This window comes from Ipomoea triloba, chromosome 7, assembly GCF_003576645.1.
Source record: "Ipomoea triloba cultivar NCNSP0323 chromosome 7, ASM357664v1".
Classification (NCBI taxonomy): domain Eukaryota; kingdom Viridiplantae; phylum Streptophyta; class Magnoliopsida; order Solanales; family Convolvulaceae; genus Ipomoea; species Ipomoea triloba.
The window spans coordinates 27,114,420-27,137,192 of NC_044922.1; the positions used below are offsets into that span (position 1 = coordinate 27,114,420).

General features: G+C 34.6%; 2 protein-coding genes across 2 annotated transcripts; both read left to right on the forward strand.

The window, feature by feature from the left end:
• The first annotated feature begins 4,797 nt into the window (after positions 1-4,797).
• On the forward strand, positions 4,798-6,352 carry LOC116024664 (NAC domain-containing protein 2-like). The gene is made up of 3 exons (XM_031265617.1): positions 4,798-5,075; positions 5,189-5,469; positions 5,588-6,352. The coding sequence occupies exons 1-3, from the start codon at positions 4,907-4,909 to the stop codon at positions 6,020-6,022; spliced, it is 885 nt and encodes a 294-aa protein (XP_031121477.1). The 5' UTR covers positions 4,798-4,906; the 3' UTR covers positions 6,023-6,352.
• A 3,759-nt stretch (positions 6,353-10,111) lies between these two features.
• LOC116026175 (cytochrome P450 704B1) lies at positions 10,112-15,342 on the forward strand. Its single transcript, XM_031267644.1, has 6 exons — positions 10,112-10,559; positions 12,348-12,563; positions 13,270-13,560; positions 13,664-14,050; positions 14,150-14,350; positions 15,078-15,342. Exons 1-6 carry the CDS (start codon positions 10,116-10,118, stop codon positions 15,267-15,269), a joined length of 1,731 nt encoding a protein of 576 aa, XP_031123504.1. The 5' UTR covers positions 10,112-10,115; the 3' UTR covers positions 15,270-15,342.
• The last annotated feature ends 7,431 nt before the right edge of the window (positions 15,343-22,773 follow it).

The following is a 22,773-nucleotide window of genomic DNA, read 5'->3' on the forward strand; positions in this document are numbered from 1 at the left end:
TACAAAAATGTGAAAGTAATTTAGTGGTTCATTTTTTACTGTTTAAGGTCTAACATTTACGGTTTAGATTCAAAGTTTAGCATTTTAATTGATTTTATAAAATTTACTAAGTTTACATATTTAGTTTTTTTTTTTGAAAACACATATTTAGTTGTTAAAGATTGCATATAAGTGTTAAAGTTGCATAGTGAATTTGAAGATAATTATGAAAATGTCACCGCATTTTTTAAAAAAATCTGATCAGATCCGTCGAATTTTTACAGTTGTAAAACTGAGATTGGTTATTATTTCTCTTCTATGGTACTATTTTTTAGGATCCTTAGCATATATATATATATATATATATATATATAGAGAGAGAGAGAGAGAGAGATTGGTTCACGTGCAAAGAAAATTCCAGGTGAAAAATGAGGTGAGATATTAGCCATAGATTAATCTTGATTGAATGGACAAAAAGGCATGTGTTTTTTTGTTTTAAATGCTAATAAGAACTTTTTGTCTTTTTCCTAATATTCATAACGTTTTTGTTAAGCGCCTTCTACTCTACGAGTCTACGTGTGAGATCAAAGCTCTGTTCTTCTTTCTCTGTATCTAAATTTCAGGTGCATAAATTTGCACCTTAAGGTGCATAATTTTGCTCCTTAAGGTGCATAAGTTTGCATCTTAATCTGCGCGAATTTACAGCTTAAGGTGCATGAAATTAACTGCTAAGATGCACAACTCATTTTCCTTACAAATAATGGCTCCCAAACATAAGGTGCATATATTTAAAGCTTAAGGTGTATGACTTTGAAGTTTAAGGTGCATGAATTACAGCTTAAAGTGCATGAAATTAACATAAATGTGTGTGATACAAATTCCTGCAACAACATATATGTTGAAGATGCAAATTAAAGACAACAGGGAGTAGTGGAGAAAATGTCGTAGCTTTGCGTTGTTTTTTGTTTTTTTTTTTTTTTACTTTTATACCCCTCAACGCGTGAATTCAAACATAATCAACCGCGGATTAAAAATTCAATCACCAGTTGAAATCAAGTGTTGAGCGTTAGATGGATGGTTGTGATTAATATCATGGTTGAAAACATCGCTAGGCGCTCGGGGAGCGCCTAGCGCCTAAGACGCCTAGTCGGGGATTGATCGGCGCCTAGGCGCCCGTGTATTTTTTATTTTATTTTTATTTTTTAAAAATTTGTTTAAGTATTTTTAAATTTTTAAAGACTAATAATTATAAATTATATAATACTTTAATAGTTAATACTAAAATATTAAATATTAACCTAAAAAATATCTAAAGTTTGTAAAATTTAGAATTATTTCGCTCAAAACGATGTTATTTTGAGTGAAATAACCTATTAAAAAAAAGAATAATAGTTAATCGACCGACTAGAAGGCCTAATCGGTGCCTAGTTGGTCTAGTCGACGCCTAGGCGGTCAGCGCCTAAGCGGTGCTTTGGCGGCCTAGGCGGTGCTTTGGCGGCCTAGGCGGTGCTTTGGCAGCCAGGCGGAGCTTTGGCTGCCAGCCGCCTAGACCACCATTTAATGTGATACGCTAGGCGGTCGACCAGCGCCTAGCGCCTAGGCGGGGATTAATCGGCGCCTAGGCGGGATTTTTGCAACACTGATTAATATATACATATTTCACCTGGAAGAAGTTTCGCATCTGATCCCTTGTGTGTGTGTGTATATATATCACGTGATCTGTATTGATTAAATTAGACAAAAAGAAAAGAATAAAATGTCTCTTAAAATCATTGATCAATCAACGCAAGTCAATGGATAAGAGATAAAATGCAAGCACAAGAAGTTAATTCTTCACATTGGAAAAGTATTCTAAAATAATAGTTTTAATTATTATATATTTTTTCTCAGACACAAACTTGGAGTGCAGTTAATTTATTGAGTTGAGAATTTCTTATTTTTTTATAGAAAGGAAAATAAATTTTAAAAGAATGTTTTTAATTAAACATTTATCTAATTTGAAAACAAAATATGAAATGAAAAACTGAAGAAATAAAATATGAAATTGTGATACTATGAAAAGGTTTCAGTCGAATTGATGACTCATTGTGGATCCTCCCTCCCACTTAAAGAATCATTACGTCACTATGATTTAACGCTTGCACAATTCTAGTAGAACCAGGGTATTGGAGCTCTTGGCTGAAGAAATATATTTCGCCTTTTGCACCTAGTGTTCCGACTAAATCAACGCACTAAATCAAAACATATCACGTCAAAAGATATTAATTATTATTATATTAACATTTTCCTTTCAATTAACATGTTAAATGTTTGTTCCATGTTATAAGACTCCCATTATTATTTCAGTTATAATTAATTAAGCTAGTGATCAATTCAACACTGCCACGTTGGGGTGGGTGGGTGGGTGATCATGGGCCCAGCATTAGTCACTAACAAATACAAATAAAATATTTGGGCTGATATTGAGATCTAATGGTGGATCAGCTTCCAATTAACAGGCCCATGACTGAGGTGGCTGGATAAGAACCACTAAGTAATTAACTCAACCACCCCCCCCCCCCCCCCCCCCCCCCNTCCCCCCTCTCAATAGTCCTTATCTTTAAATCCCACCATTTATAAGGTACACGTGTCAATTGTCTAAGTAGAGGTTGAGAATTATTTTTTGGAAGATTGTGATTTAATTTTTGAAAATATATATTATTTAATGTAATTATTTATATGTTTATTGCTAATCGTCATCATGATGTTGGAGATTGGAGAATGAGTTCAGAAATATCCATTAGACCATCATAGAGATATGATTGTCGCACATGTTCTCTCTCTAAACGTATATAGACTGCACTGCATGGTTTGATAGACAGAGTTTAGCATTCTGTCTTCGAAATAATATAATAAAATAAAATTGTGTATTTGTTATATTAGGTATAACTTTTGGTATATTGGTAAACACTTGATTCCAAAATTAGCCATTGAAAGCCAATGAGGTTGGGAGGGAGAGGGGATTGTTGAGCGACGAATTGGACACTCACATTGTCGTTGATGAGACTCAATCTTTAATTTCTCGTGACAAATTTCACCCATGCGACCAGTTGAGCTGTCTATGTGAGCTTGATACAATATATATCTATTTTAGTTGTGTGATTGTATGTAATAAGTAGAATGCACTATGACTGTCTGTCAACATTATTAAGGTTGTTTATTTTTTTTTATATATTTATTATAAGCATTTTTAAAAGCGAAAGTTTCTCGTTTCAAGAATGATACATATTGGATGTTTCATTTTTAAAAATTCAATTTTTTTTAATTGACCAAAGAATTTTGGATCCAAAAATACCAACCACCCCNTCCCTCCCCCACCCAAAAAAAAAAAACGCATACAAGCTTACAGTGAAGCTTTTAGCGGGTGGGCATGCAATGATGCAATGCCATTTAAGTTTATGCATTATTCTCACGCAGTTCTATGGGATTGGAAAAGGAAATTTAAAAAAAATAAACAAAACAAAACAAAACAAAAAAGGGAGGATAATTCCAACATTTTCTTAATTGCCTTATTGGCTAGCTCTAATTTGGAAAATCTTTTTACCAGAAAAGTTCTTTAGTATCTCTTGCTTTTTGACCAATTTGAAAAAAAAAAAAAAAAGGGAGCAAATAGAATTATACATTTTGAAATTATCATATTATTATTATTTTTTTTTTTGAAAACGACCCCGAGAGGTTTCAAATATTATAGAAGAGAAATAATAGAGTCGGGTGGGACTGAGTCCCAGTACAACGTGCTAGCCTGTGAAAAGGCCGCAGAAGCTAAAGAATGAGCAATCACATTTTGTGACCTCAGAACAAAACAAAAACGAGAAGACGTAAAATCTGAAGCTAACTTCCTGCATATATTCGTCCATAAATAAACCTGCATAAGAGTAATAGGGAGATAGTCTTGAATTTAAACCACTGCAGAGTTGGATGCAATCGGTGTGAACATCAACAGCGAATACCTCCTTATCTTTAAGCCATGACATCACCTCTTTGCATGCGATAGTCTCGGCCATAAGTGGAGAGAAGCTATCGTGAAGAGGACCAGCACAAGCAGCCACAAAGTTCCCTGTTGATGATAATAGAACTGCACCGAACGTTGCTTTGAGAGACGTCGGATTGTATCCTGCGTCGAAGAAACATTTTTAGTTATACTATGTTGCTCGATTCAATTATGAATTATTATATTAATAAAAAATATGTAAGTACTTAACTTTATTTCTTTATACTTGTATAGCCGCCAACGCCATTGATAGTAAGATATTAGAATTGATGCAGCTCCAAACCTCTGCCCAACACCACCATCAAGTTTTGGTAGTAAGATGTTGGATTTAACCATTCAATATCATATCCGTCGAACAATTATCTTATTATTTTCCCTTATCCGATCCAAATATTTGTCAAATATAATGTCACACCCTGAAAAGGTAGAATATGATCCTAATACCAAAAGGTCACGTGTTCAATTCCTACCAACACCTTCTTGATTGAGGCGGTCACACAAGATCTTCTTAGTACGACTTACTTCTATTGTATGATTTGTAAGCTATTACACGAGTAACGTGATACATTTGTGGTACACTCATACATGAACCATATCCTCCCACCATTGATGAATAAAAGTTGGTTAAAGTGGCACCAACACAAAAGAAATAAGGATATATGAAGGATAATATTCTTCTCATAGGATTTCATTGGTGGAAGAAAGAGTTTGATATATATGGATTGATTTACCTAATCTTTTTTATGCAAGCAAAAGACGACAAAAAAGCCCTCACAAATAAATTGCCCATCTTTCTCATTGCAAACATTTCAAACACTTCTGGCTTTCATTTTCCTCTCTTTCAATTCCTCCCTCTTATTTGATAGCCAAAAAGGGAAGAAAAAAGCAAGCACAAAAATGGTGGCTAAAAACAGGTCCTCTGACCTTCCTCCTGGTTTTAGGTTTCATCCGACCGACGAGGAACTAATCATGTATTATCTCCGAAACCAGGCAACTTCTAAGCCCTGCCCGGTGTCCATTATCCCAGAAGTCGATGTTTACAAGTTCGATCCTTGGGAATTACCTGGTTAGTACATATAAATATATATATTTGTTAATCATTAATTTCTCGGTCATAGTGACGTTTTAAAAGATAATTGGTGTAATGATTAAGTGGAATAATTTTATTTTTTTTTGCAGATAGAGCTGGGTTTGGAGAAAATGAATGGTATTTCTTTACTCCACGAGATAGGAAGTACCCAAACGGCATTCGTCCTAATCGTGCAGCGGTATCGGGCTATTGGAAAGCCACGGGCACAGACAAGGCCATCTATAGTGGCTCCAAATATGTTGGTGTGAAGAAGGCTCTCGTGTTCTATCAAGGCAAGCCACCTAAAGGCACCAAGACTGATTGGATTATGCATGAGTATCGCCTTAGTGACTCCAGATCACACCCGCCCAAGCAGAATGGATCCATGAGGGTATGCTAACTTTAATTCTTTCATTGACTAAACAGAAATTCTGGGTACCCTTTATTCCAATTATCCTGAATTTTATTACTGAACAGTTAATAGTAACTTTTTCGTGTGCATTTTTCAGTTGGATGATTGGGTTTTGTGTAGAATTTACAAGAAGAAGAGCATGGGGAGCAATAGAGCCATGGAGATAGTGAAAGTTGAAGAAGAGACACAATTACCACAAGTTAATATTGCAACGAATTGTGAGCCTTTGATTGGTAATGGACCACAAGGATTGATATTGCCAAGGACATGTTCCTTAACACATCTATTGGAATTGGGTTACCTCGGATCAATTCCCCAACTCCTAGGTGACGAAGACAACAACAATAATTTCCACAATTACCCAAATCTTGACCATCATCAAAGCGCATTCATGGGCAGCAGTGGAAATAATGTCCCTTTTGCCCTTGGTGAAAGTACTCCACAGCACCAATATTTTAGCAGCCAAAGTGGGTTCTCCAATAACCAGCCAATGCCAATTTTTGTCAACCCTGTTGCATTCCAGTTCCAGTGACATCAAGGGTAGAATTGACAATTCCAAGGTGGGAACTATGATCAAGATCAAAGTAGTTGCCGTCATTCGGGCATCATCAAGAATTGGATAATGTTTAGAAATTAAATGGAAAATTAAACATGACCCATAATGTCAGTCCAATGTAATTTTTATTTAATGTTCTACCCCCCACGTGCTTGAGAAAATGTTAAATTAGTTGGATTGTTGTGTTTCTACCTTGCTGAATTGTAATAAATTTTTGTTTTTATCTTCATCGTCCAATCACATTGTGATTTAGTGGCCTGACACAAAGTGGCTCTTCTATATGAGAGATCATGGATTCGAACTCCACTTGGGCAGTATTAATTTATGAGAATATAAACAACTCTTGCAAGGTATAGAGAGTCAATTTGTTAACTACTCGATCTGCTCTGATCTGTTGGGCCCCTTATAATTATGATATTTTAATTTACGAAAATATAGACAGCTCTCGCAAGGTATATAGAGTCAATTTGCTAACTACTCGACCAACTCAGTTGGACCCCTTATAATTATGATATTTTGATTTACGAAAATTAAAACTCACCTCTGCTCCCTGAAGGTGCACACGGTGTGAAATGAGCATTATAATCTAACCGGTAAAAGATCACAATAAAGTAAATTAGCCTTAAATTCCCCTTATACTTATAATACTTAATTCAATTAAAGAAAGTCGGATCTATTCACACATGTGGTTTATTATGGTCATCTCTTCTTAATTTATTTTTTTTGTTTAAAACGATAAGTATAAGGATACAATTATAATATTGTTAATCCAAGAATACAATTATTCAATTATACCATGAGGCTTGAACTCATAGGGATCACATGCTTTATGTGGTCAAAGTGTTAGAAAAATCAAACACTATATGTCTCTATGGCATTTTTCAACTTAGTCCATCTATTTACATTTTAATCAATTTAATTTGATACTTATCTATACTTTTTACATTTAATAAATTAAAGGTTAAAAAAACTAGTGTAGGTAGATAACTTTGATTTTATGAGAAAGTCCGCAACTCCTAGTCTAATGTATACTTTGGGTGAAGCCTATCTTGTAATCCTAGCCGGTAATAAAAGATCACAAGAAGGTAAATCAGTTTAAGTTGCCCATAATTGACCAGTTCAAGAACTTAAAATCGAATTTTGTACCAAATCAATTCGACTGGAGTTGCTCCCAACTAGCATAGTTAACTATAAATATTAGTTGATATAGCTGTAGCGTATTAAAATTAATTGACATGACAATATTGCACTAAATTTTATATTTATTTTAAAATTTATAAACTATAAAGTAAGATTAAAATCAATGTGAATATATACAATATGCATGATTATGTAAATCATTTCTCAAACAAAATTTGTATTCATATAATTAATTATGATAATATATGGTGTGATATGTCAAAGAATATATTTTATTTAGAAATACATATATATTAATATAAAATGAGGGATGCATTGCATGAGGGAGAAGGGAGATTGGAGGGGAGTGTGGTGTATGGACCACTTTAGCCTTGAGAATGGGAAGGGAGTTTGGTGCATGCATGGCAGCTTTATTCCACGACGTTGACATTTGGAAGTTGAAAGGGGCATTATGGAAAAGGATAAGTGTAAATTTTATTGAGAGAAAGTATAGAAATTGTAATTCTTTGTCTTTCTTTTTTTTAAGTAAAAAGTGAGGTTCATTTATTTCAGAGTTAATTCCACCAGAGGTCCCTTGTCTTTGGCGGCAATTCCAAATTTAGTTTCAGACTATCGTTTTTGCCATTTAACATCCCAGACTATTATTTTTTGGACAATTTTTAGTCCTTCTCATGACTTTTTCTATTTTTAGTAAGGACATTTTTGTATTTTCATATTTTTCTTTTGTTATTTTTTCGGTTTCAACCAATTTAATTGGTTTAGGACTTTAGGTAACCTCTGATTTTTAGTAACCTGATTTTTCAATCGGTCTTTAGTAAAGTCCTAAACCAATTAAACCGGTTGAAACTGGAAAAATAACAAAAGAAAAATATAAAGAGACAAAAATGTCCTTACTAAAAATATAAAAAGTTATGAGAATGACTAAAAGTGTCCAAAAACTAATAGTCTGGGATGTTAAATGGCAAAAACGATAGTCTAGGACTAATTTTGGAATTACCACCAAAGACAATGGACTTTTGGTGGAATTAACTCTTTATTTCATTTTTACTTCTTAGTGTAGTTTATATATATGTCTGTATGTATTTGATATATTAATATTAAATTTATGCTTCTTTTTTCTTTTTGTGCGTCTGCCCCGTTTCAAGCGCGTACTATCTGACTCTTCTGAATATGATTTCTCCTGTATCAGCTAAAAGGAATTCCAACAACTCATTTGGGGTCCTCTAAAATCATTGTGCCACCACCCTTTCTGACCTAGGCTCGCAAAGAAATTAGCACATTTGTTACCTTCCCTGAACACATACTTAAAAATCATGTCGTCAAATTCTGAAACAAAGAACTTACAATCCGAAATGAAAGTAATGGCAAAGTCACAAGTGCCCAAACCTTCACTCATCACTTTAACCACAGCTTCGAAATCAAGTTTTACCACCAGACATAAATATTATAAATATTTTTAGTCTAATAACATTAGCTGAATCAGACATAAAATGGGTGGTACATGAGAAGAATTTTATTTTTTAAAAGTATATTTATTATTTTTATGTACTATTAATTATTGGGTTGTATATATTTTTCAGTATATTCGCCGCCACTGCGCCACAATTGTTGTATATTGATCTTTTAAAAAGTATTTTCTTTTTGTGGATAAGATTGAACTATTCTTCCCAATAAAATCAAGATGAGTCTGTCACGTACGTAGTACTAGATTCTGATATGTTATCTTCCTAGTTAAGGTTTAAGGTGGTGCATGTATGTACCCACCAATTTTTACCCAATAATCCATCTATTCGCCGCGGTCGCATACCAATTTCTTTCATACATTTATAATTCGATGAATTGTCATATTTGATAAAATAGTTAGCTTATCAATTAATTTTAACTTATTTGATCGATCACTATTAGTTATTTAACTTATTAAAAAATAAATATAAGTGTTTTGTTAATTAATTTTTGTAACTTTACCTTGCTAAAATTCAAAAAACTGTTCAAATCAATTTTTCCAATTAGCTTTTTGAGAAAATAAATTATACCAAAAAAGTATCAGCTAACAACTAATTTACCAAATACATTTCTACAATTCGCTAATGTTATCAACTAGTTATACACTGTAACCCAATTAGCTAACAACTATCTACCAAACAGGGTTGTGTGTTAAATGATTTAATTTTTTTAAATATTAGGATTCAAATCATGTACTAATGAAGCTATTAGTGTTGGGTGTCACTTAGAGAGCGAGTCTAGAATTGCTATGCAAATATAAGAAATAAAGTACTACTTTCGCCACCAATTATAACTCTTAGCGTGATAATAAGCATTTGATCTTGATAGCTAGCGAAGCAAAGTTATGTACTGTGAATCTAGTTGGCCCAATCTTCTCTTAAAAATTAATATAAAAATTTCTTTAAAAATAATTAATTTAAAATTATAATGGCACTAAATTTATTAACAACTCAATCATGGATGGCTCGTGTTCGTAACACAAAGATTGTAAACTTTTTTTTTTCTTTTGAAATATTCATGATTCTTTACAATGTAGTATCTTTTCTATATTTTTCCAACATTAAAGTCCAAAAAATCTAAGCCTCATCACAGAGGTTCAAATAATGCACTTAATTTATGTATGTACATAAATAATATAGGGAGTAGTTTTTTATTTATAGTCCACACAGTTGTGCTGATCATAAATCATAGAATAATGATCCCGTATTATATTCTCCCATCAAAATTTGGTGATGACCGATGATTCTTATATTTGTATAAGAAAGTAAAATTACGCATTCACTACTAATCATACCTTTTGACTTACTAAGAAGCACTTACATCTATAGGTGTACATGTAAATGACAACAAGCTAAGGTTTCTTGTTAACTGGTGGGAAGCAAGCAAGCAGAAAGATGATGAACAAACAAAACTCCATGCAAAGCTCATGATGAGACCTATCAAACTATTCATTCGACTCCTCACAAGAAACCCACATCTCATCAACCTCTACTTTAACACTCCACGCATCTATTTATTATCTTCCTTTATACATAAAGCTGTCCGTCAAATCAAACCCACTAAAAGTAGTCTAAAAGTTAGCAGCATGGAAACGTTGGCGTTAGCTTTGGGTGTAATAATGTTGTCCTGGGTTTTTATCCACAGGGTGTCGCAGAGAAAAGGCGGCGGCGGCGGGCCCAGAAGCTGGCCGGTGATTGGGGCGAGCGTGGAGCAGTTGGTGAACTATGGGCGCATGCACGACTGGCTGGTCGGTTATTTGGCCAAGTCTACCTCGGTGGTTGTCCCAATGCCCTTCACCACATACACTTATATTGCCCATCCGGACAACGTTGAACATGTTCTCAAGACCAACTTTCCTAATTATCCTAAGGTTTGGTTTTTCCCATCTCCATTATCCATACACTTCATTTGTTTGTGTGACCACAGTGGCTGAAAAAATCGCTAGGACTTCTCGAGCACTTGGAGAGTGTCTAGTGCCTAGGGCGCTTAGGTGGGGATTAATCGACACTTATGTGTCCGTGTATTTTTTTTTAATTTGTTTAAGTATTTTTAATTTTTTAAAGGCTAATAATTATAAATTATATAATGCTTTAATAGTTAATACTAAAATATTAAATATTAACTTAAAAAATATCTAGAGTTTGTACAATTTAGGTTTATTTAGCTCAAAATGATGTTGTTTTGAGTGAAATAACTCATTAAAAAAAAAAAAAGAACAATAGTTAATCGGCCTAGTCGGTGCCTAGGAGGTCTAGTCGGCACCTAGGAGGCCAGGCGGTCTGTGCTTAGGCGGTCGCCTAGTCGACCAGTCACCTAGACCACCATTTAAGGTAATAGGTATCCTATACTAGTCGACTGACGCCTAGCGTCTATGTGGAATTTTTGCAACATTGGTGACCACGGAAACTCGCAGCCACTACTGAAAATGCGAGGTAAATATTACATTATGACCTTAGCCGGTAAATTAGAGGACTGAGAAATATAAATCAGTCTGGGTTGTGCATAACTGACTGGTTTAAACCAGAGACCAGACTGCTTCTGCTGAAAATTAAATTTATAATATTATGGTTACAAGTAAAAAATTGAGTTACTTTACTAGGTTGCTCTTGTTCAATTCTTTTCTTCTTCTATTTTTTTTTTTTTAAAAAATTTGCCTTTATTCTATTTTCTCTGATCTGATCGGAGTATATGTTCCATCATTTTTTGCTTTTCCTTTGTCACTTTCATTCTCTTTTTTGACTACCAGCCCACAGCTAGCTCTATCCTACTTTAATTATTATTGTTGTTGAAAAAGAGTTTTCGCACTTTTAGTTCCATGTTACGATTATTGTAGTGTTATCTCATATTTGGTAATTGATTTTTAATTTAGTAATTAATTTTGGTGTTTCCGGTGAGCTATTAAAGTTCCACTGTTTAAAATCTGCATTCTTTAATTTTCTTTCAAAAAACAAAAATCTGCATTCTTGGCCATTATATAAAGGCAAAATAGTTTTAGCAATAGTGTCTTCTTTTTTTTTTCTTTTTTTTTTTTTTCAATGAATCCAGGCTTAATACTATGAGCAAAATTTTGCATGGGAGGTCCGCAGGAGAGGAAGATAAGGTTTTAAAAAAAAGGTTAAAGGATCGGATGATAAAATAGAAAATAAAATAGCTTAATACCATGGGGGGTTAGTAATAGATATTCCCTTTACAGGGGGAACAGGTCATTCTCAAGAACATTATATTGTTCTTGGAAATAAAAGTCATTACCAAACAAGGGAATATGCTTGTTCCCAAGAATGCTATTTCATTCCAGACCAGCTATTCTGTGAACTAAACGTGTGGTAAAATTACAAATTTTGGAAGTCAATTGATCAAATTTGAGATGGCTACTATTACCATATATATCATATATATGTCAAGTACAGTACTATCTATGGTGGTGAGTGCTGACCAAAAACATAGTTTATGTATAAGGGACTTGTATGTTATCTCTAACTTTTCCCTTTGTCCTTTGTTAATTAATCTATTCTTCTTTTTTCTTTCTTTCTTTCTTTCTTTAATTTTGACACTTCTCTTTTGCTTCTTTTTTTTTCCCACTTTCAAGACTTTACTTTGTACCATCTTTTTTCTTTTTTGGTAAAATGAAAGCTAAATTATATTAATTTGGTTGCATTAGGGTGAAGTGTACCATTCATATATGGAAGTTTTGCTTGGAGATGGCATCTTTAATGCAGATGGTGAGCTATGGAGGAAGCAAAGAAAGACTGCAAGCTTGGAATTTGCTTCCAAGAACTTGAGGGATTTCAGCACTGTAGTCTTCAGAGATTATAGCCTCAAACTCTTCACAATTCTAACCCAAGCTTCTATCCTAAATCAACAAGTTGACATGCAAGTAAATTGTTAAAAATAAGCATTTTTATTTATTAATTCTTTTGTCGGGAAAACCCTACCGTGCCAATAATATCAAGTATAGGTTGTGTCAGTACTATCGGCACATGGCACTAGTACCAGGTACAACGATGTGTATTATTTTTGTTGTACCAAGTACTATTAGCATGTTCCAATAGTACTTAGTAACATGTTTACCAATAGTACTCAGTATATTTGACCGTACCTGGTATTATTGGCACTGGTGCAATAGAAAGATCTATCTTTTACACATAAATTTAATATGTTGGCATAAAGTCTAAACTTTTTTCTGAGTTTTTTTATATTAGTCCTTTTGTCGAGAAAGCATACAATGCCAATAGTATCAAGTACAGCCTATACCAATACTTTTGACACTAGTACTAGGTACACCGATATCTGTCTGAATATGTATTAAGCACTAGTACTAGGTACGAATATTTATAGTATACATTACTATTGGTAAACATGTTGATAGTACCTAGTACTAGGTATAGCAATGTATACTATTTTTGTTGTGTCGGGTACTATCAACATGATTACAAATAGTACTTAGTATATGTTCGGGGTGCACTGTATATGGTCGTACCTGGTATTATTGGTACCGGTGCGATAGAAAAATTTGTATTTTATACATAAATTTAATCTATTGGTATAAGGTCTAAACTTTTACCTTTGGGTTTTTTTGGTAGGATTTGCTAATGAGGATGACTTTGGACTCTATATGCAAGGTGGGATTTGGGGTAGAAATAGGAACATTGGCTCCAAATTTGCCAGAAAATAGGTTTGCAAAGGCATTTGATGCAGCCAACATTATTGTGACTCTGAGATTCATAGACCCATTGTGGAAAATCAAGAAATTTCTGAATGTAGGATCTGAAGCCATTCTTGATCAGAGCATCAGAACCATTGATGACTTCACTTATGCTGTCATCAGGAAAAGAAAGGCAGAGATTGAGGAAACTCAGAAGACTGAGAAATCAGTGAGTTAAAAAAAAAAAAAACAAACAAACAAACATTTTTTTTCTTCAAACCTTAAACTTTTTTTGTTGTTTCGACCTTTGAATTATCTGTATGATCGAGCAGATGAAACATGACATATTGTCGAGATTCATTGAGTTAGGCAAGGACCCTGAGAACAACATGAATGACAAAAGCCTAAGGGACATTGTCCTGAACTTTGTGATCGCGGGGCGTGACACGACTGCAACGACTCTCTCTTGGGCTATTTACATGATCATTACACACGAAGATGTTGCGGAGAAGCTGCGGTCCGAGCTGGAATCGGTCGAGGAAATGCGGGCGAAAGAGGAGAATGTTAGTTTGCATCAGTACAGTTCTGATGATCCTGAGTCACTGAACAAAAGAGCAATTCAGTTTGCAGGGCTATTGAACTATGATACATTGGCAAAACTTTACTATCTGCATTCTGTTGTAACCGAGACGCTTCGCCTCTACCCTGCGGTTCCACAGGTCAGGTTAAACTTTTAGCTGAAACATGACACATATTTTCGTTTGGTATCAGGGCAGGGTTGAGGTTTTAGCTGAGACGGGACACGTCTTGTTTTGTAGGACCCGAAGGGGATTTTGGAGGACGATGTTTTGCCGGATGGGACTAGGGTGAAAGCTGGGGGGATGGTGACATATGTGCCATATTCAATGGGAAGAATGGAGTACAATTGGGGACCTGATGCAGCTTCTTTCAAGCCTGAGAGATGGCTCAAGGATGGGGTTTTCCAGAGTGCATCTCCATTCAAGTTCACTGCATTTCAGGCAAGATAACTATTCCCCGAAAACTTATTATTAGCCATCTTGCTTTGAGCCAATCAGTTTAGGGGTGATTTTGGGTTGAGTTCGAGTTCAACTTGCACCCAATCATAATTAGTATAGTTGAAAAAATTTCAGGTTTAGATTTTTTAGGCCTGAAAACCAAACTGAAATATAGAGAAAGTGTGTCGGGTTCCAATCAGTACTAAATCATGTTCGGGTTACTAAACTCGAAATTTTGCTAGATCGAAAAATTTTAATAGTCACATGTTTGTTATGTCCTTTAATAGACAATTAGTTGTCAATTATTATTAGAAGTTGGCATTGACAATTCATACTTTGGATATATATTATGTTCGGTTATTGGGTCTAGTTTGAATAAAAATCCTTTGCTCGATACCTAAACTAATTTAAGCTATTTTGTACTAGAGTGAATTTAGGTAGTCTAATCGGATTCTATATCCGGGCATTCAAAATTCGGGTCGAATCCGATTACATTTCGGGTTAAACCCAAAATATGTCCACGCCAACGATCAGCGATGGATAACCTAGGTTTGTTTACTTTATTGTGGTCATTTGTCAACTAGGATCATAAGGCGCTGGCCTTTGGATAGTGGCTAGCTTCGAGTTACCCTCGTCATACAAGAAAATTATTCCCCAAGAAGATGACTCTAGCTCAAAACTTGAAGAAATCCCAATAAATTTGACATTTTTTTTTTCTTTTTTGGTGCAGGCTGGGCCAAGAATATGCCTGGGAAAGGACTCAGCTTATCTGCAAATGAAGATGGCACTTGCAATTCTGTGCAGATTCTTTAAGTTCAAGCTGGTTGAAGGCCATTCAGTGGAGTATAGAATGATGACAGTTTTGTCCATGGCTCATGGACTCAAGCTCACAGTTTCACCAAGAACTAACAATCCTGCATAGTTCTGCTACCTTGTTTTCCCTATACAGTAAATGTAATTGGTATGTTTTCAGTGAAATAATAATATTACTGCAACCCCATGCACATACAAAAATTACATGTTAAACTAATTACCCATTAAATTCCCGAGGAAATAATTTTAGGGGATGTGTTTGGCGTACGTGAGAAAGTAATAAACGTGTTTGATAAGGAGTATTACTCAAAAAACATGACCATTAAATTTCTTAAAATGTTTTTAGAGCATTTGGTTAGTTTAAATTTTTCGAGGAATTCATTTTTTTTCCAATATATACATGCAAACAAAAAAAAAATATCCTACTCAAATGCAAATATAACTTTTAATTTTGCTATTGCCAAATATATGGCATAAGAAGTAAACATAGAACACATGTGAATTGGTCCATAAAATAGTTAGGCAATAGCCAATAGGGGTAGTTTCAAGTTAAAACAATCAATACCTAGGTAAAATGTATAGATTAATCTCATTCATCCATATAAGTTGATCAAAGCTCAAAGTGCAGAACTTCTTTCTTTCTTTTGTTCGTTGGTTGTATATGGCATTTGGTAGTACACCGCTAACATAAATTATTCATTATTTAATCTTTATATTATTTCAATCATTTAATATGTTTTTGCACATGGCCTATAAAAAAGACCAATACAATTTATATGTTTACAAATAACACTAATTAAAAAATATATTAAATACACAAATTATTAAATAGTGTTAACGAAACCATTAAATAGGTAAAATGGATTAGAAAGATATAAAAATAAAATTTTTCCAATAAATATTTTCTCCATTTTAGTCATCAGTTAATTAGTTCATAATCCGATCCTAATATATATTAATTCGGTTTCAATTCAAGAAAGTAAGGGGTTGTCAATGGCTTTCAAGACTTCCTGTTATCATTTCTTGCACCTTCATCTTCATTGAGGTTAATTTGTGCTTAAACTTTTGGCAACCCCGCACCGCCGCTCGTGAATACCAATTCAGCCGTAGTAGAATTCCGGTTTTCTATTTCTTTGTCACCTTCTTCTTCATAGCCTTTTATGCTTAAAATCTTTGCAACGTCCAGCACCGCCGCTCGTGAATACCAAATTGCGCCATAGTCTGGAGCTGGTTGACGTAGTCCACGTTCAAGAATCAACAAGCAATAAGAAATGGCTAATCCCGAGGAGATAATAATGGCTGATGAACTCCTCGAAGCACTGTATGATGATGGACCTGCCGCCCCCGCCCCTGCTCCGGCTCCGGCGGTGGCCGCCCCCGCCCCTGCTCCGGCTCCGGCGGTGGCCGCCCCGCCGCCGGAAAGGCACCTTATCAAAATACACTATTACGGGAACATTTACGATAATATTGAGATACAGAACAACGACTATGTTGATCCTTATCACTGGAGAGCAACTGGAGGCTCATCAACCAGGAGGTCCTACAGGTGTATATCGACTGATTGCCCGGCAAAAAAGCGAGTTGATCGTGATGAAAATGGCACATTGTTTTGCGTTGTATACTACGGGGACAGGCATGACCATGCCCCCGGTGAGGAGAGGGGCCCCAGACCCTGGCTCCGAGGAGCTGGAAGGCAGAACCAGGGTGGGCTCCGAGGAGCTGGAAGGCAGAACCAGGGTGGGCTCCGAGGAGCTGGAAGGCAGAACCAAGGTCGGAGTGATGAACAGAGGCGGCCGTGGCTCCAGTACAGAGGCGGATGATCGGAGAGGCTGATTTAGGTAATACACTTTTTGATTTTGGAAGCTGTTTGATTTCAAATGGAACTGCGAGGCTGTTACAACAACTCACTATTGATTTCACTAGTCTTTAGGATAGCTGTAGTATATGATATGGATTTCAGAGGCTAGCTATTGTACTTTCAAGAATTCACTTTCTTGGTAAAATAGGTGCATATAAATTTTATTGTATGCTTGATATACTTCATTGCATCATTAAATAGTTGAAGCAGAAAATTCTTCACTATGAAGCATAAAACTAAATGCATTTTGAGACAAATGGGTTGCCTGGAATACTTACATATGACCTTTAATTTGCTCCATTAGACCATAGTTCTGTTTGCAATATTGACTATTGGAGTTTTGAATCAGAGATTTATGACATTATTTGTTAAATCAAGCTCCTTGTTCACTCTTAACTGTATTTGCTTTGTAAATTAAATGATTCATGCTTGGCTGTTTTCATTTTAAAATAAATTGTACTTTTCTATTTTTTCTAGTGAAGATTCTAAAACTGCAATGCATTAGAGTTGTTTTAAAACTGCCAGCAATTGTTTGAGTGGAAAATTAAGTGTGAAACTGTCAAACCTCTTGGATATCCTATTGCTATTTACATACTCTAACACCTTCTTGTTGTTGTAACTTTATTGTAGGTTCTTATGTGGTGGAAACAGTGGGATTCAAGTGTTTATGGATCTGAAATATAATACTTTCTAGATCATAGGCCCCTTCTACTTTCTAGACTAAACTGATACGGACTATATATATAATACTATGCCGTATGCTTCTGAACTTCCTCTTCTCTCAATCTCTCGTCGCTTCTTTCTCTGAACATCCAGCGCTCCCTCCTACTATTCTGCTTCTCTCGCTTAAGGTATTTTTATTGCTCCATTTTTATTTTTATTTGAGTTTCTGCGGAACAAAAATTGGAATCCTGGAGTGCTTTCGTTGTATCTGAAACTTCCTGTCTGGCAATTATTGATTTCAGTAGAACAAAAATGTAATTCGTTTCTTTTCGTTTGCATTTTTCAATATAGTTTTGCTGTCTTTCTTGATTATTTTTGTTTGTTTGTTTCTTCTCGATTTGCCATGGACGGATGGTTAAACAAAGAAATTGGGAGAAATAAAACCCTGCTCTTTAGGGTTTTGCCTACAGCGTTCATTTTTTATACTTTTTTTTTTTTTTTCTCCTCTTTAATACGCAGTGCATGAAGAAACGATGCCTTAGTTTTTCATTGTCTCTGGGCATGTATTTCTTTCTATTTTCGCAATATAAAACCTTTTTTTAATAAAAAATATATCGGGCTTATTTTGAATGCTGTGGTTTTAAAGAATATTGTTTTAAAAAAAAAAGTAATATTTGGGATCTTTTTGATTTATTCAATTTTTCTAGTAAACTTTTCAGGTCACTTGCCACTTAGAATACTTATTTTAAAATGATTTTAAAGACTTTTCACCAAGTATGACAAATTTGCTGATGGTTTCAGGTGTGATGGGTCGTTTAAGCAGGACCATTTATGTTGGCAATCTCCCTGGAGATACCCGGGAGAGAGAAGTTGAAGATTTGTTTTACAAGGTTGCTTTTTCGTTTTATGAAATGATAAAAGCATACTTATGGTCCTGATGTACATGGCTTTCTATAAGGGCTATTCATATTTCAGTCCTCACTTGTATTTTGCAGTATTCTGTTTCCTTGTACATTTTTGACATGAGGTGCTTACTGGGATTCAAGTGTTTATGGATCTGAAATTAAGAGTACAGAGGATCATGTCTTGTCTGCTTTGAGACGCCATTCATTAGTTAAACTCCCAAAATATATTGATACTTGTGGTTTTATGTATGTATTATTATGTTTTTATAAATTTTGTATAGTATAAACGTAGGCCTTAAATAGGCTCAAAACCTATTTATATAAGTTCAAAGTCTTATTTAAATAGGTTCAAAAGCCTATTTAATACCTATTTTAAAGCCTTTTTAAAGGCCTATATATTATATAGGCCTTTAAACAGGCTTTCAGGCCAGGCCTTTCGAAGGCCCAGGCTCAGGCCTTATATTTTCAGGCCTACTATGAAGCATGCATACAGGCTCAGGCCCAGGCCTAAATATGCAAAGCCTGGCCTGGCCTGGCCTATTTTCATCCCTAGATATGTCGATGGGTCGGGTCATGGGAGATCGCGTTGGTCCAAAGCCCACCCTTATTGGGCCTAGGCCCACGTTAAGCTGCCCAATAAATGAATATAGACAAATTATACTATGAACTGTGGTCCATATTGGTGGATTGGACAGCGATTCGCTAAGTGAAAAAGCCATTAACCAAAGTCAAATCGCTAAAAAATGGTGGATAAGCTGATAACCAAATATGGCCATTTTCTTTTTTTTTTACCAAAGTCAAACCGCTAAAAAATGGTGGATAAGCTGATAACCAAACATGGCCATTTTCTTTTTTTTAGTATATGCTGAATATTTATTTTAAATATACTATACGCTCATTTTTAGATAGTATCATAAAGTTAAACCCGCAACACATTAAAATTGAGCCATCAAAAAACAAACATTTAGTACACTATAAAAAAATGAAAAATAAACTTCCAATATATTAAAAAGGAACATTTAGGTTAGCGGTTCATCTTGCAATGTGGACCATGCTCCACAATATAATGATTTCACTTACCTAAATGTTCATCTTTAGTATACTAGATGTTCAGTTTTCCTCTATTACAAGTTCATTTTAGTGTACAACAAGTTCATTTTTAGTGTACTAATTAAAATGGACATATAGTACACTAAAAATGAACCTACAATAATATACTAAAAATGAACTTGTATCAGTGATCCACAATATAATTTGTCATAAATTATAGAGTATGATTTTCAATAAAATTGACATTAAGATAGCTCATATTCATATTTCATAACTAACTCATAAATTACAATAATTGACAAATTCAATTAATCATATTATATGTTAAATATTAAATATTATATGAGAAATTTCATGAAATGAAAGGATCTTCAAGGTGATACATGTGGACCTATACATCCACATTATGGACCATTTTATGGTCCTAATTGATGCGACAATTAGATAGTCGCATGTATGTTTATTATCGATGCGACAATTAGATACTCGCATGTATGATTATTATCTTCTCGTAATATGACATTTTCAAGATTGCTTGCTCAGATAATAAAGTTGCAAGCAAATTTTTCTGACCATCCAATTGAATTAATCCGAATGGATAAATGCTGAAAAATTTACATCCCAAGATTTTGATAATTATTTGGGATTGATTGAACTGAAGGTTCAGTAGATTATTAATTCTTGTCAAATATATATCTATCTATTAATGATGTTGTCTTGAAGAGGCATTCGTCAAGAAGACGAAATACCCAGTGGTGCACCAAATAATTATAATACTGGGATGCGGAACGACCAGATTTCAATGTTGATGAGAAATGTCCATCATCTGGTTGATTTTGAAATTGCCATGAACATTATGAATATAGGAGAAAGCTATGAAAAATGTTGTCGACAACACAATTGCCTTTATAATTGCTCAATCTGGATCCAGAGTAAGGCACGAGAAGTGCCCTGATTATTTGATATATAAATGAACAATTAAGGTATAACTCAGCTCGCTATTGTATTCTCTATATTATGCGTACACACCATTAAATATGGTGTTGGTACGAAAGAGAATAATGATATAATAAAAGGCGAAACTTGGAGCTTATGGATTTATATAGAAATCCATAATTGATATGATATACTCCCCTATAATGGATGACAATAAGTTCCGCTGATTAATATCAATTGGCAGTTGATAAAAGTCATGACTACATAATGATGGATCATTGGACAATATGATGAACGTCATGACCGCTTATTAAACGGTCATTGGACGATATATCCAAGAAATACATATTAAAAATTCTCAAAAATAAGAAAGCAAAAATTGCAAGGTCTATATATGACCTGAAACAGTTAATGACTGACTAAGTATCTTTCCTCTCGAAGAAGGAATAATATGTACTATTATGTGCTCAATAAAGAGTTACTAATGAGCTTATTGATTATCTCAGTCAATATTGATGATATGAACATCAATGAAATACATAAAGAGCTTGATAATGTCAGCTCATGGGGGTTTTGAAATAAAAGACTTGTGAAAAGTAAATATTATCTCGACCTGAAGATCGAGTATTTCCTTGAAAGGAATTCATACATTAGTTAGTCAATATATAATTTTGATTGATTACTTGGACAAGCCAATATATGATGAACTACTTGGGTACTGGCTATTATTATTTGACCCTCGTGATGCCAAGTACCAAAACTGGTTGTATTATATTTTACCCCCATTGTCTTATAATGAGACAATAAAGATGATGTTGCACCAATAATTGATAAATGAGTGTATTATGAAAAATGCTGACTAGACATAATGGTGTCAGCGTTATACCCACGTGAACTCCAGAAGAGCCACGAGATTATTATAAAGTATATTCACCCCATTGACAGTTGGACATATTTTTTACAAAACCCTTCTCTTCTGAAAATTTAACGAATGAGATTTGAGGGATGTTATCTTCAGGGGGAGTACCATTTTACTTGAATATTAATATATTATGCCCGGAAGTTTATGTTGGGGTTATGGTTGTACTCTTTTTCCCTTAGCTAAGTTTTTCCCACTGGGTTTTCTTAGCTTAAGGTTTTTAATGAGGCAACCAGTGCAACACATAATTCGATATATCATGTACTGTTTTTCCTCGACTAAGTTTTTTCCCGGGTTTTTCTAGCGAGGTTTTAATGAGGCATGAGTATAATCAAATGATGGCCAACGAGGAATGCTATTAATCAATATGGCATCATCTCAAAGATCTTCAAGAAAGAGGTGAAATAGATATTCAACAGATTCGTTCAAGTGAGAATCTAGCAGACATATTCACCAAGGCATGATCCACGACAACATTCAAGCAATACGTTCGTGGCTTAAAGATTCAAGAAATCAGTTCGTGGCTCAAAGATCTTTAGTGATGTCCTTATCTAATGTTCTTCCTATGGACATCCAAGGGGGAGTGTTGTAAAACAAAAAGAAATGTGGATGTCCAAATTGAGTTTTGAACCCTTTGAACCCTTAACCTCATAGGCAAAAGATAAAGTTTTGTCCACCAAGCTACTACAATTATACATGTCAAATGCTGTATATACTCTACCTTACTATATGAGATGGTGGTGCTCAGCTCTCAAAAGAATAAATTCAAATTCCAAGGAAAGCAGCTGCTGGGGATGGAACACGCGACCTAAAGCATGACAAGGCAAGCCTATCTCTGATCAACCAACTAGACTAGCCTTAACACCTATCCATCCTATGCAAAATATTATATTTGTTTACTGCACATCCTGATGCTATATAAACCCACAACCCGTTTGTACACTAGAGAAGATCAGAATTAGAAGTGAATACAAGAATATAAATGCCCTCTTTTGTTCTAATATACTGCTGTTCTTACTATTAATATTATCATTAGTATTATTGTTATTATTCATAACAATACTATTACTACGTATATGTTATATTAAAAAAGACATGGAAAAACGATTGGGGAATTCGAGCCCTCTCCCATTTCGAAACATAAATGTGCACTTACCATCTGAACATACTAATCAATTAGTTATTTTTATTTGTTTTTCTATAGTTATATATAAAACATGTACTATATATACATATATACATACAAGGGCTATATATGGGGTGGGGGTGGGGTGAGTGGGGG

Excerpts from the sequence above, each read along its gene's own strand:
- LOC116024664 (XM_031265617.1), top strand. The coding sequence starts at position 4,907 with ATGGTGGCTAAAAACAGGTCCTCTGACCTTCCTCCTGGTTTTAGGTTT. Across the intron at positions 5,076-5,188 it reads CGATCCTTGGGAATTACCTG|ATAGAGCTGGGTTTGGAGAA; the intron begins GTTAGTACATAT and ends TTTTTTTTGCAG. Across the intron at positions 5,470-5,587 it reads AGCAGAATGGATCCATGAGG|TTGGATGATTGGGTTTTGTG; the intron begins GTATGCTAACTT and ends TGCATTTTTCAG.
- LOC116026175 (XM_031267644.1), top strand. The coding sequence starts at position 10,116 with ATGATGAGACCTATCAAACTATTCATTCGACTCCTCACAAGAAACCCA. Across the intron at positions 10,560-12,347 it reads ACTTTCCTAATTATCCTAAG|GGTGAAGTGTACCATTCATA; the intron begins GTTTGGTTTTTC and ends TGGTTGCATTAG. Across the intron at positions 14,051-14,149 it reads TCTACCCTGCGGTTCCACAG|GACCCGAAGGGGATTTTGGA; the intron begins GTCAGGTTAAAC and ends CTTGTTTTGTAG.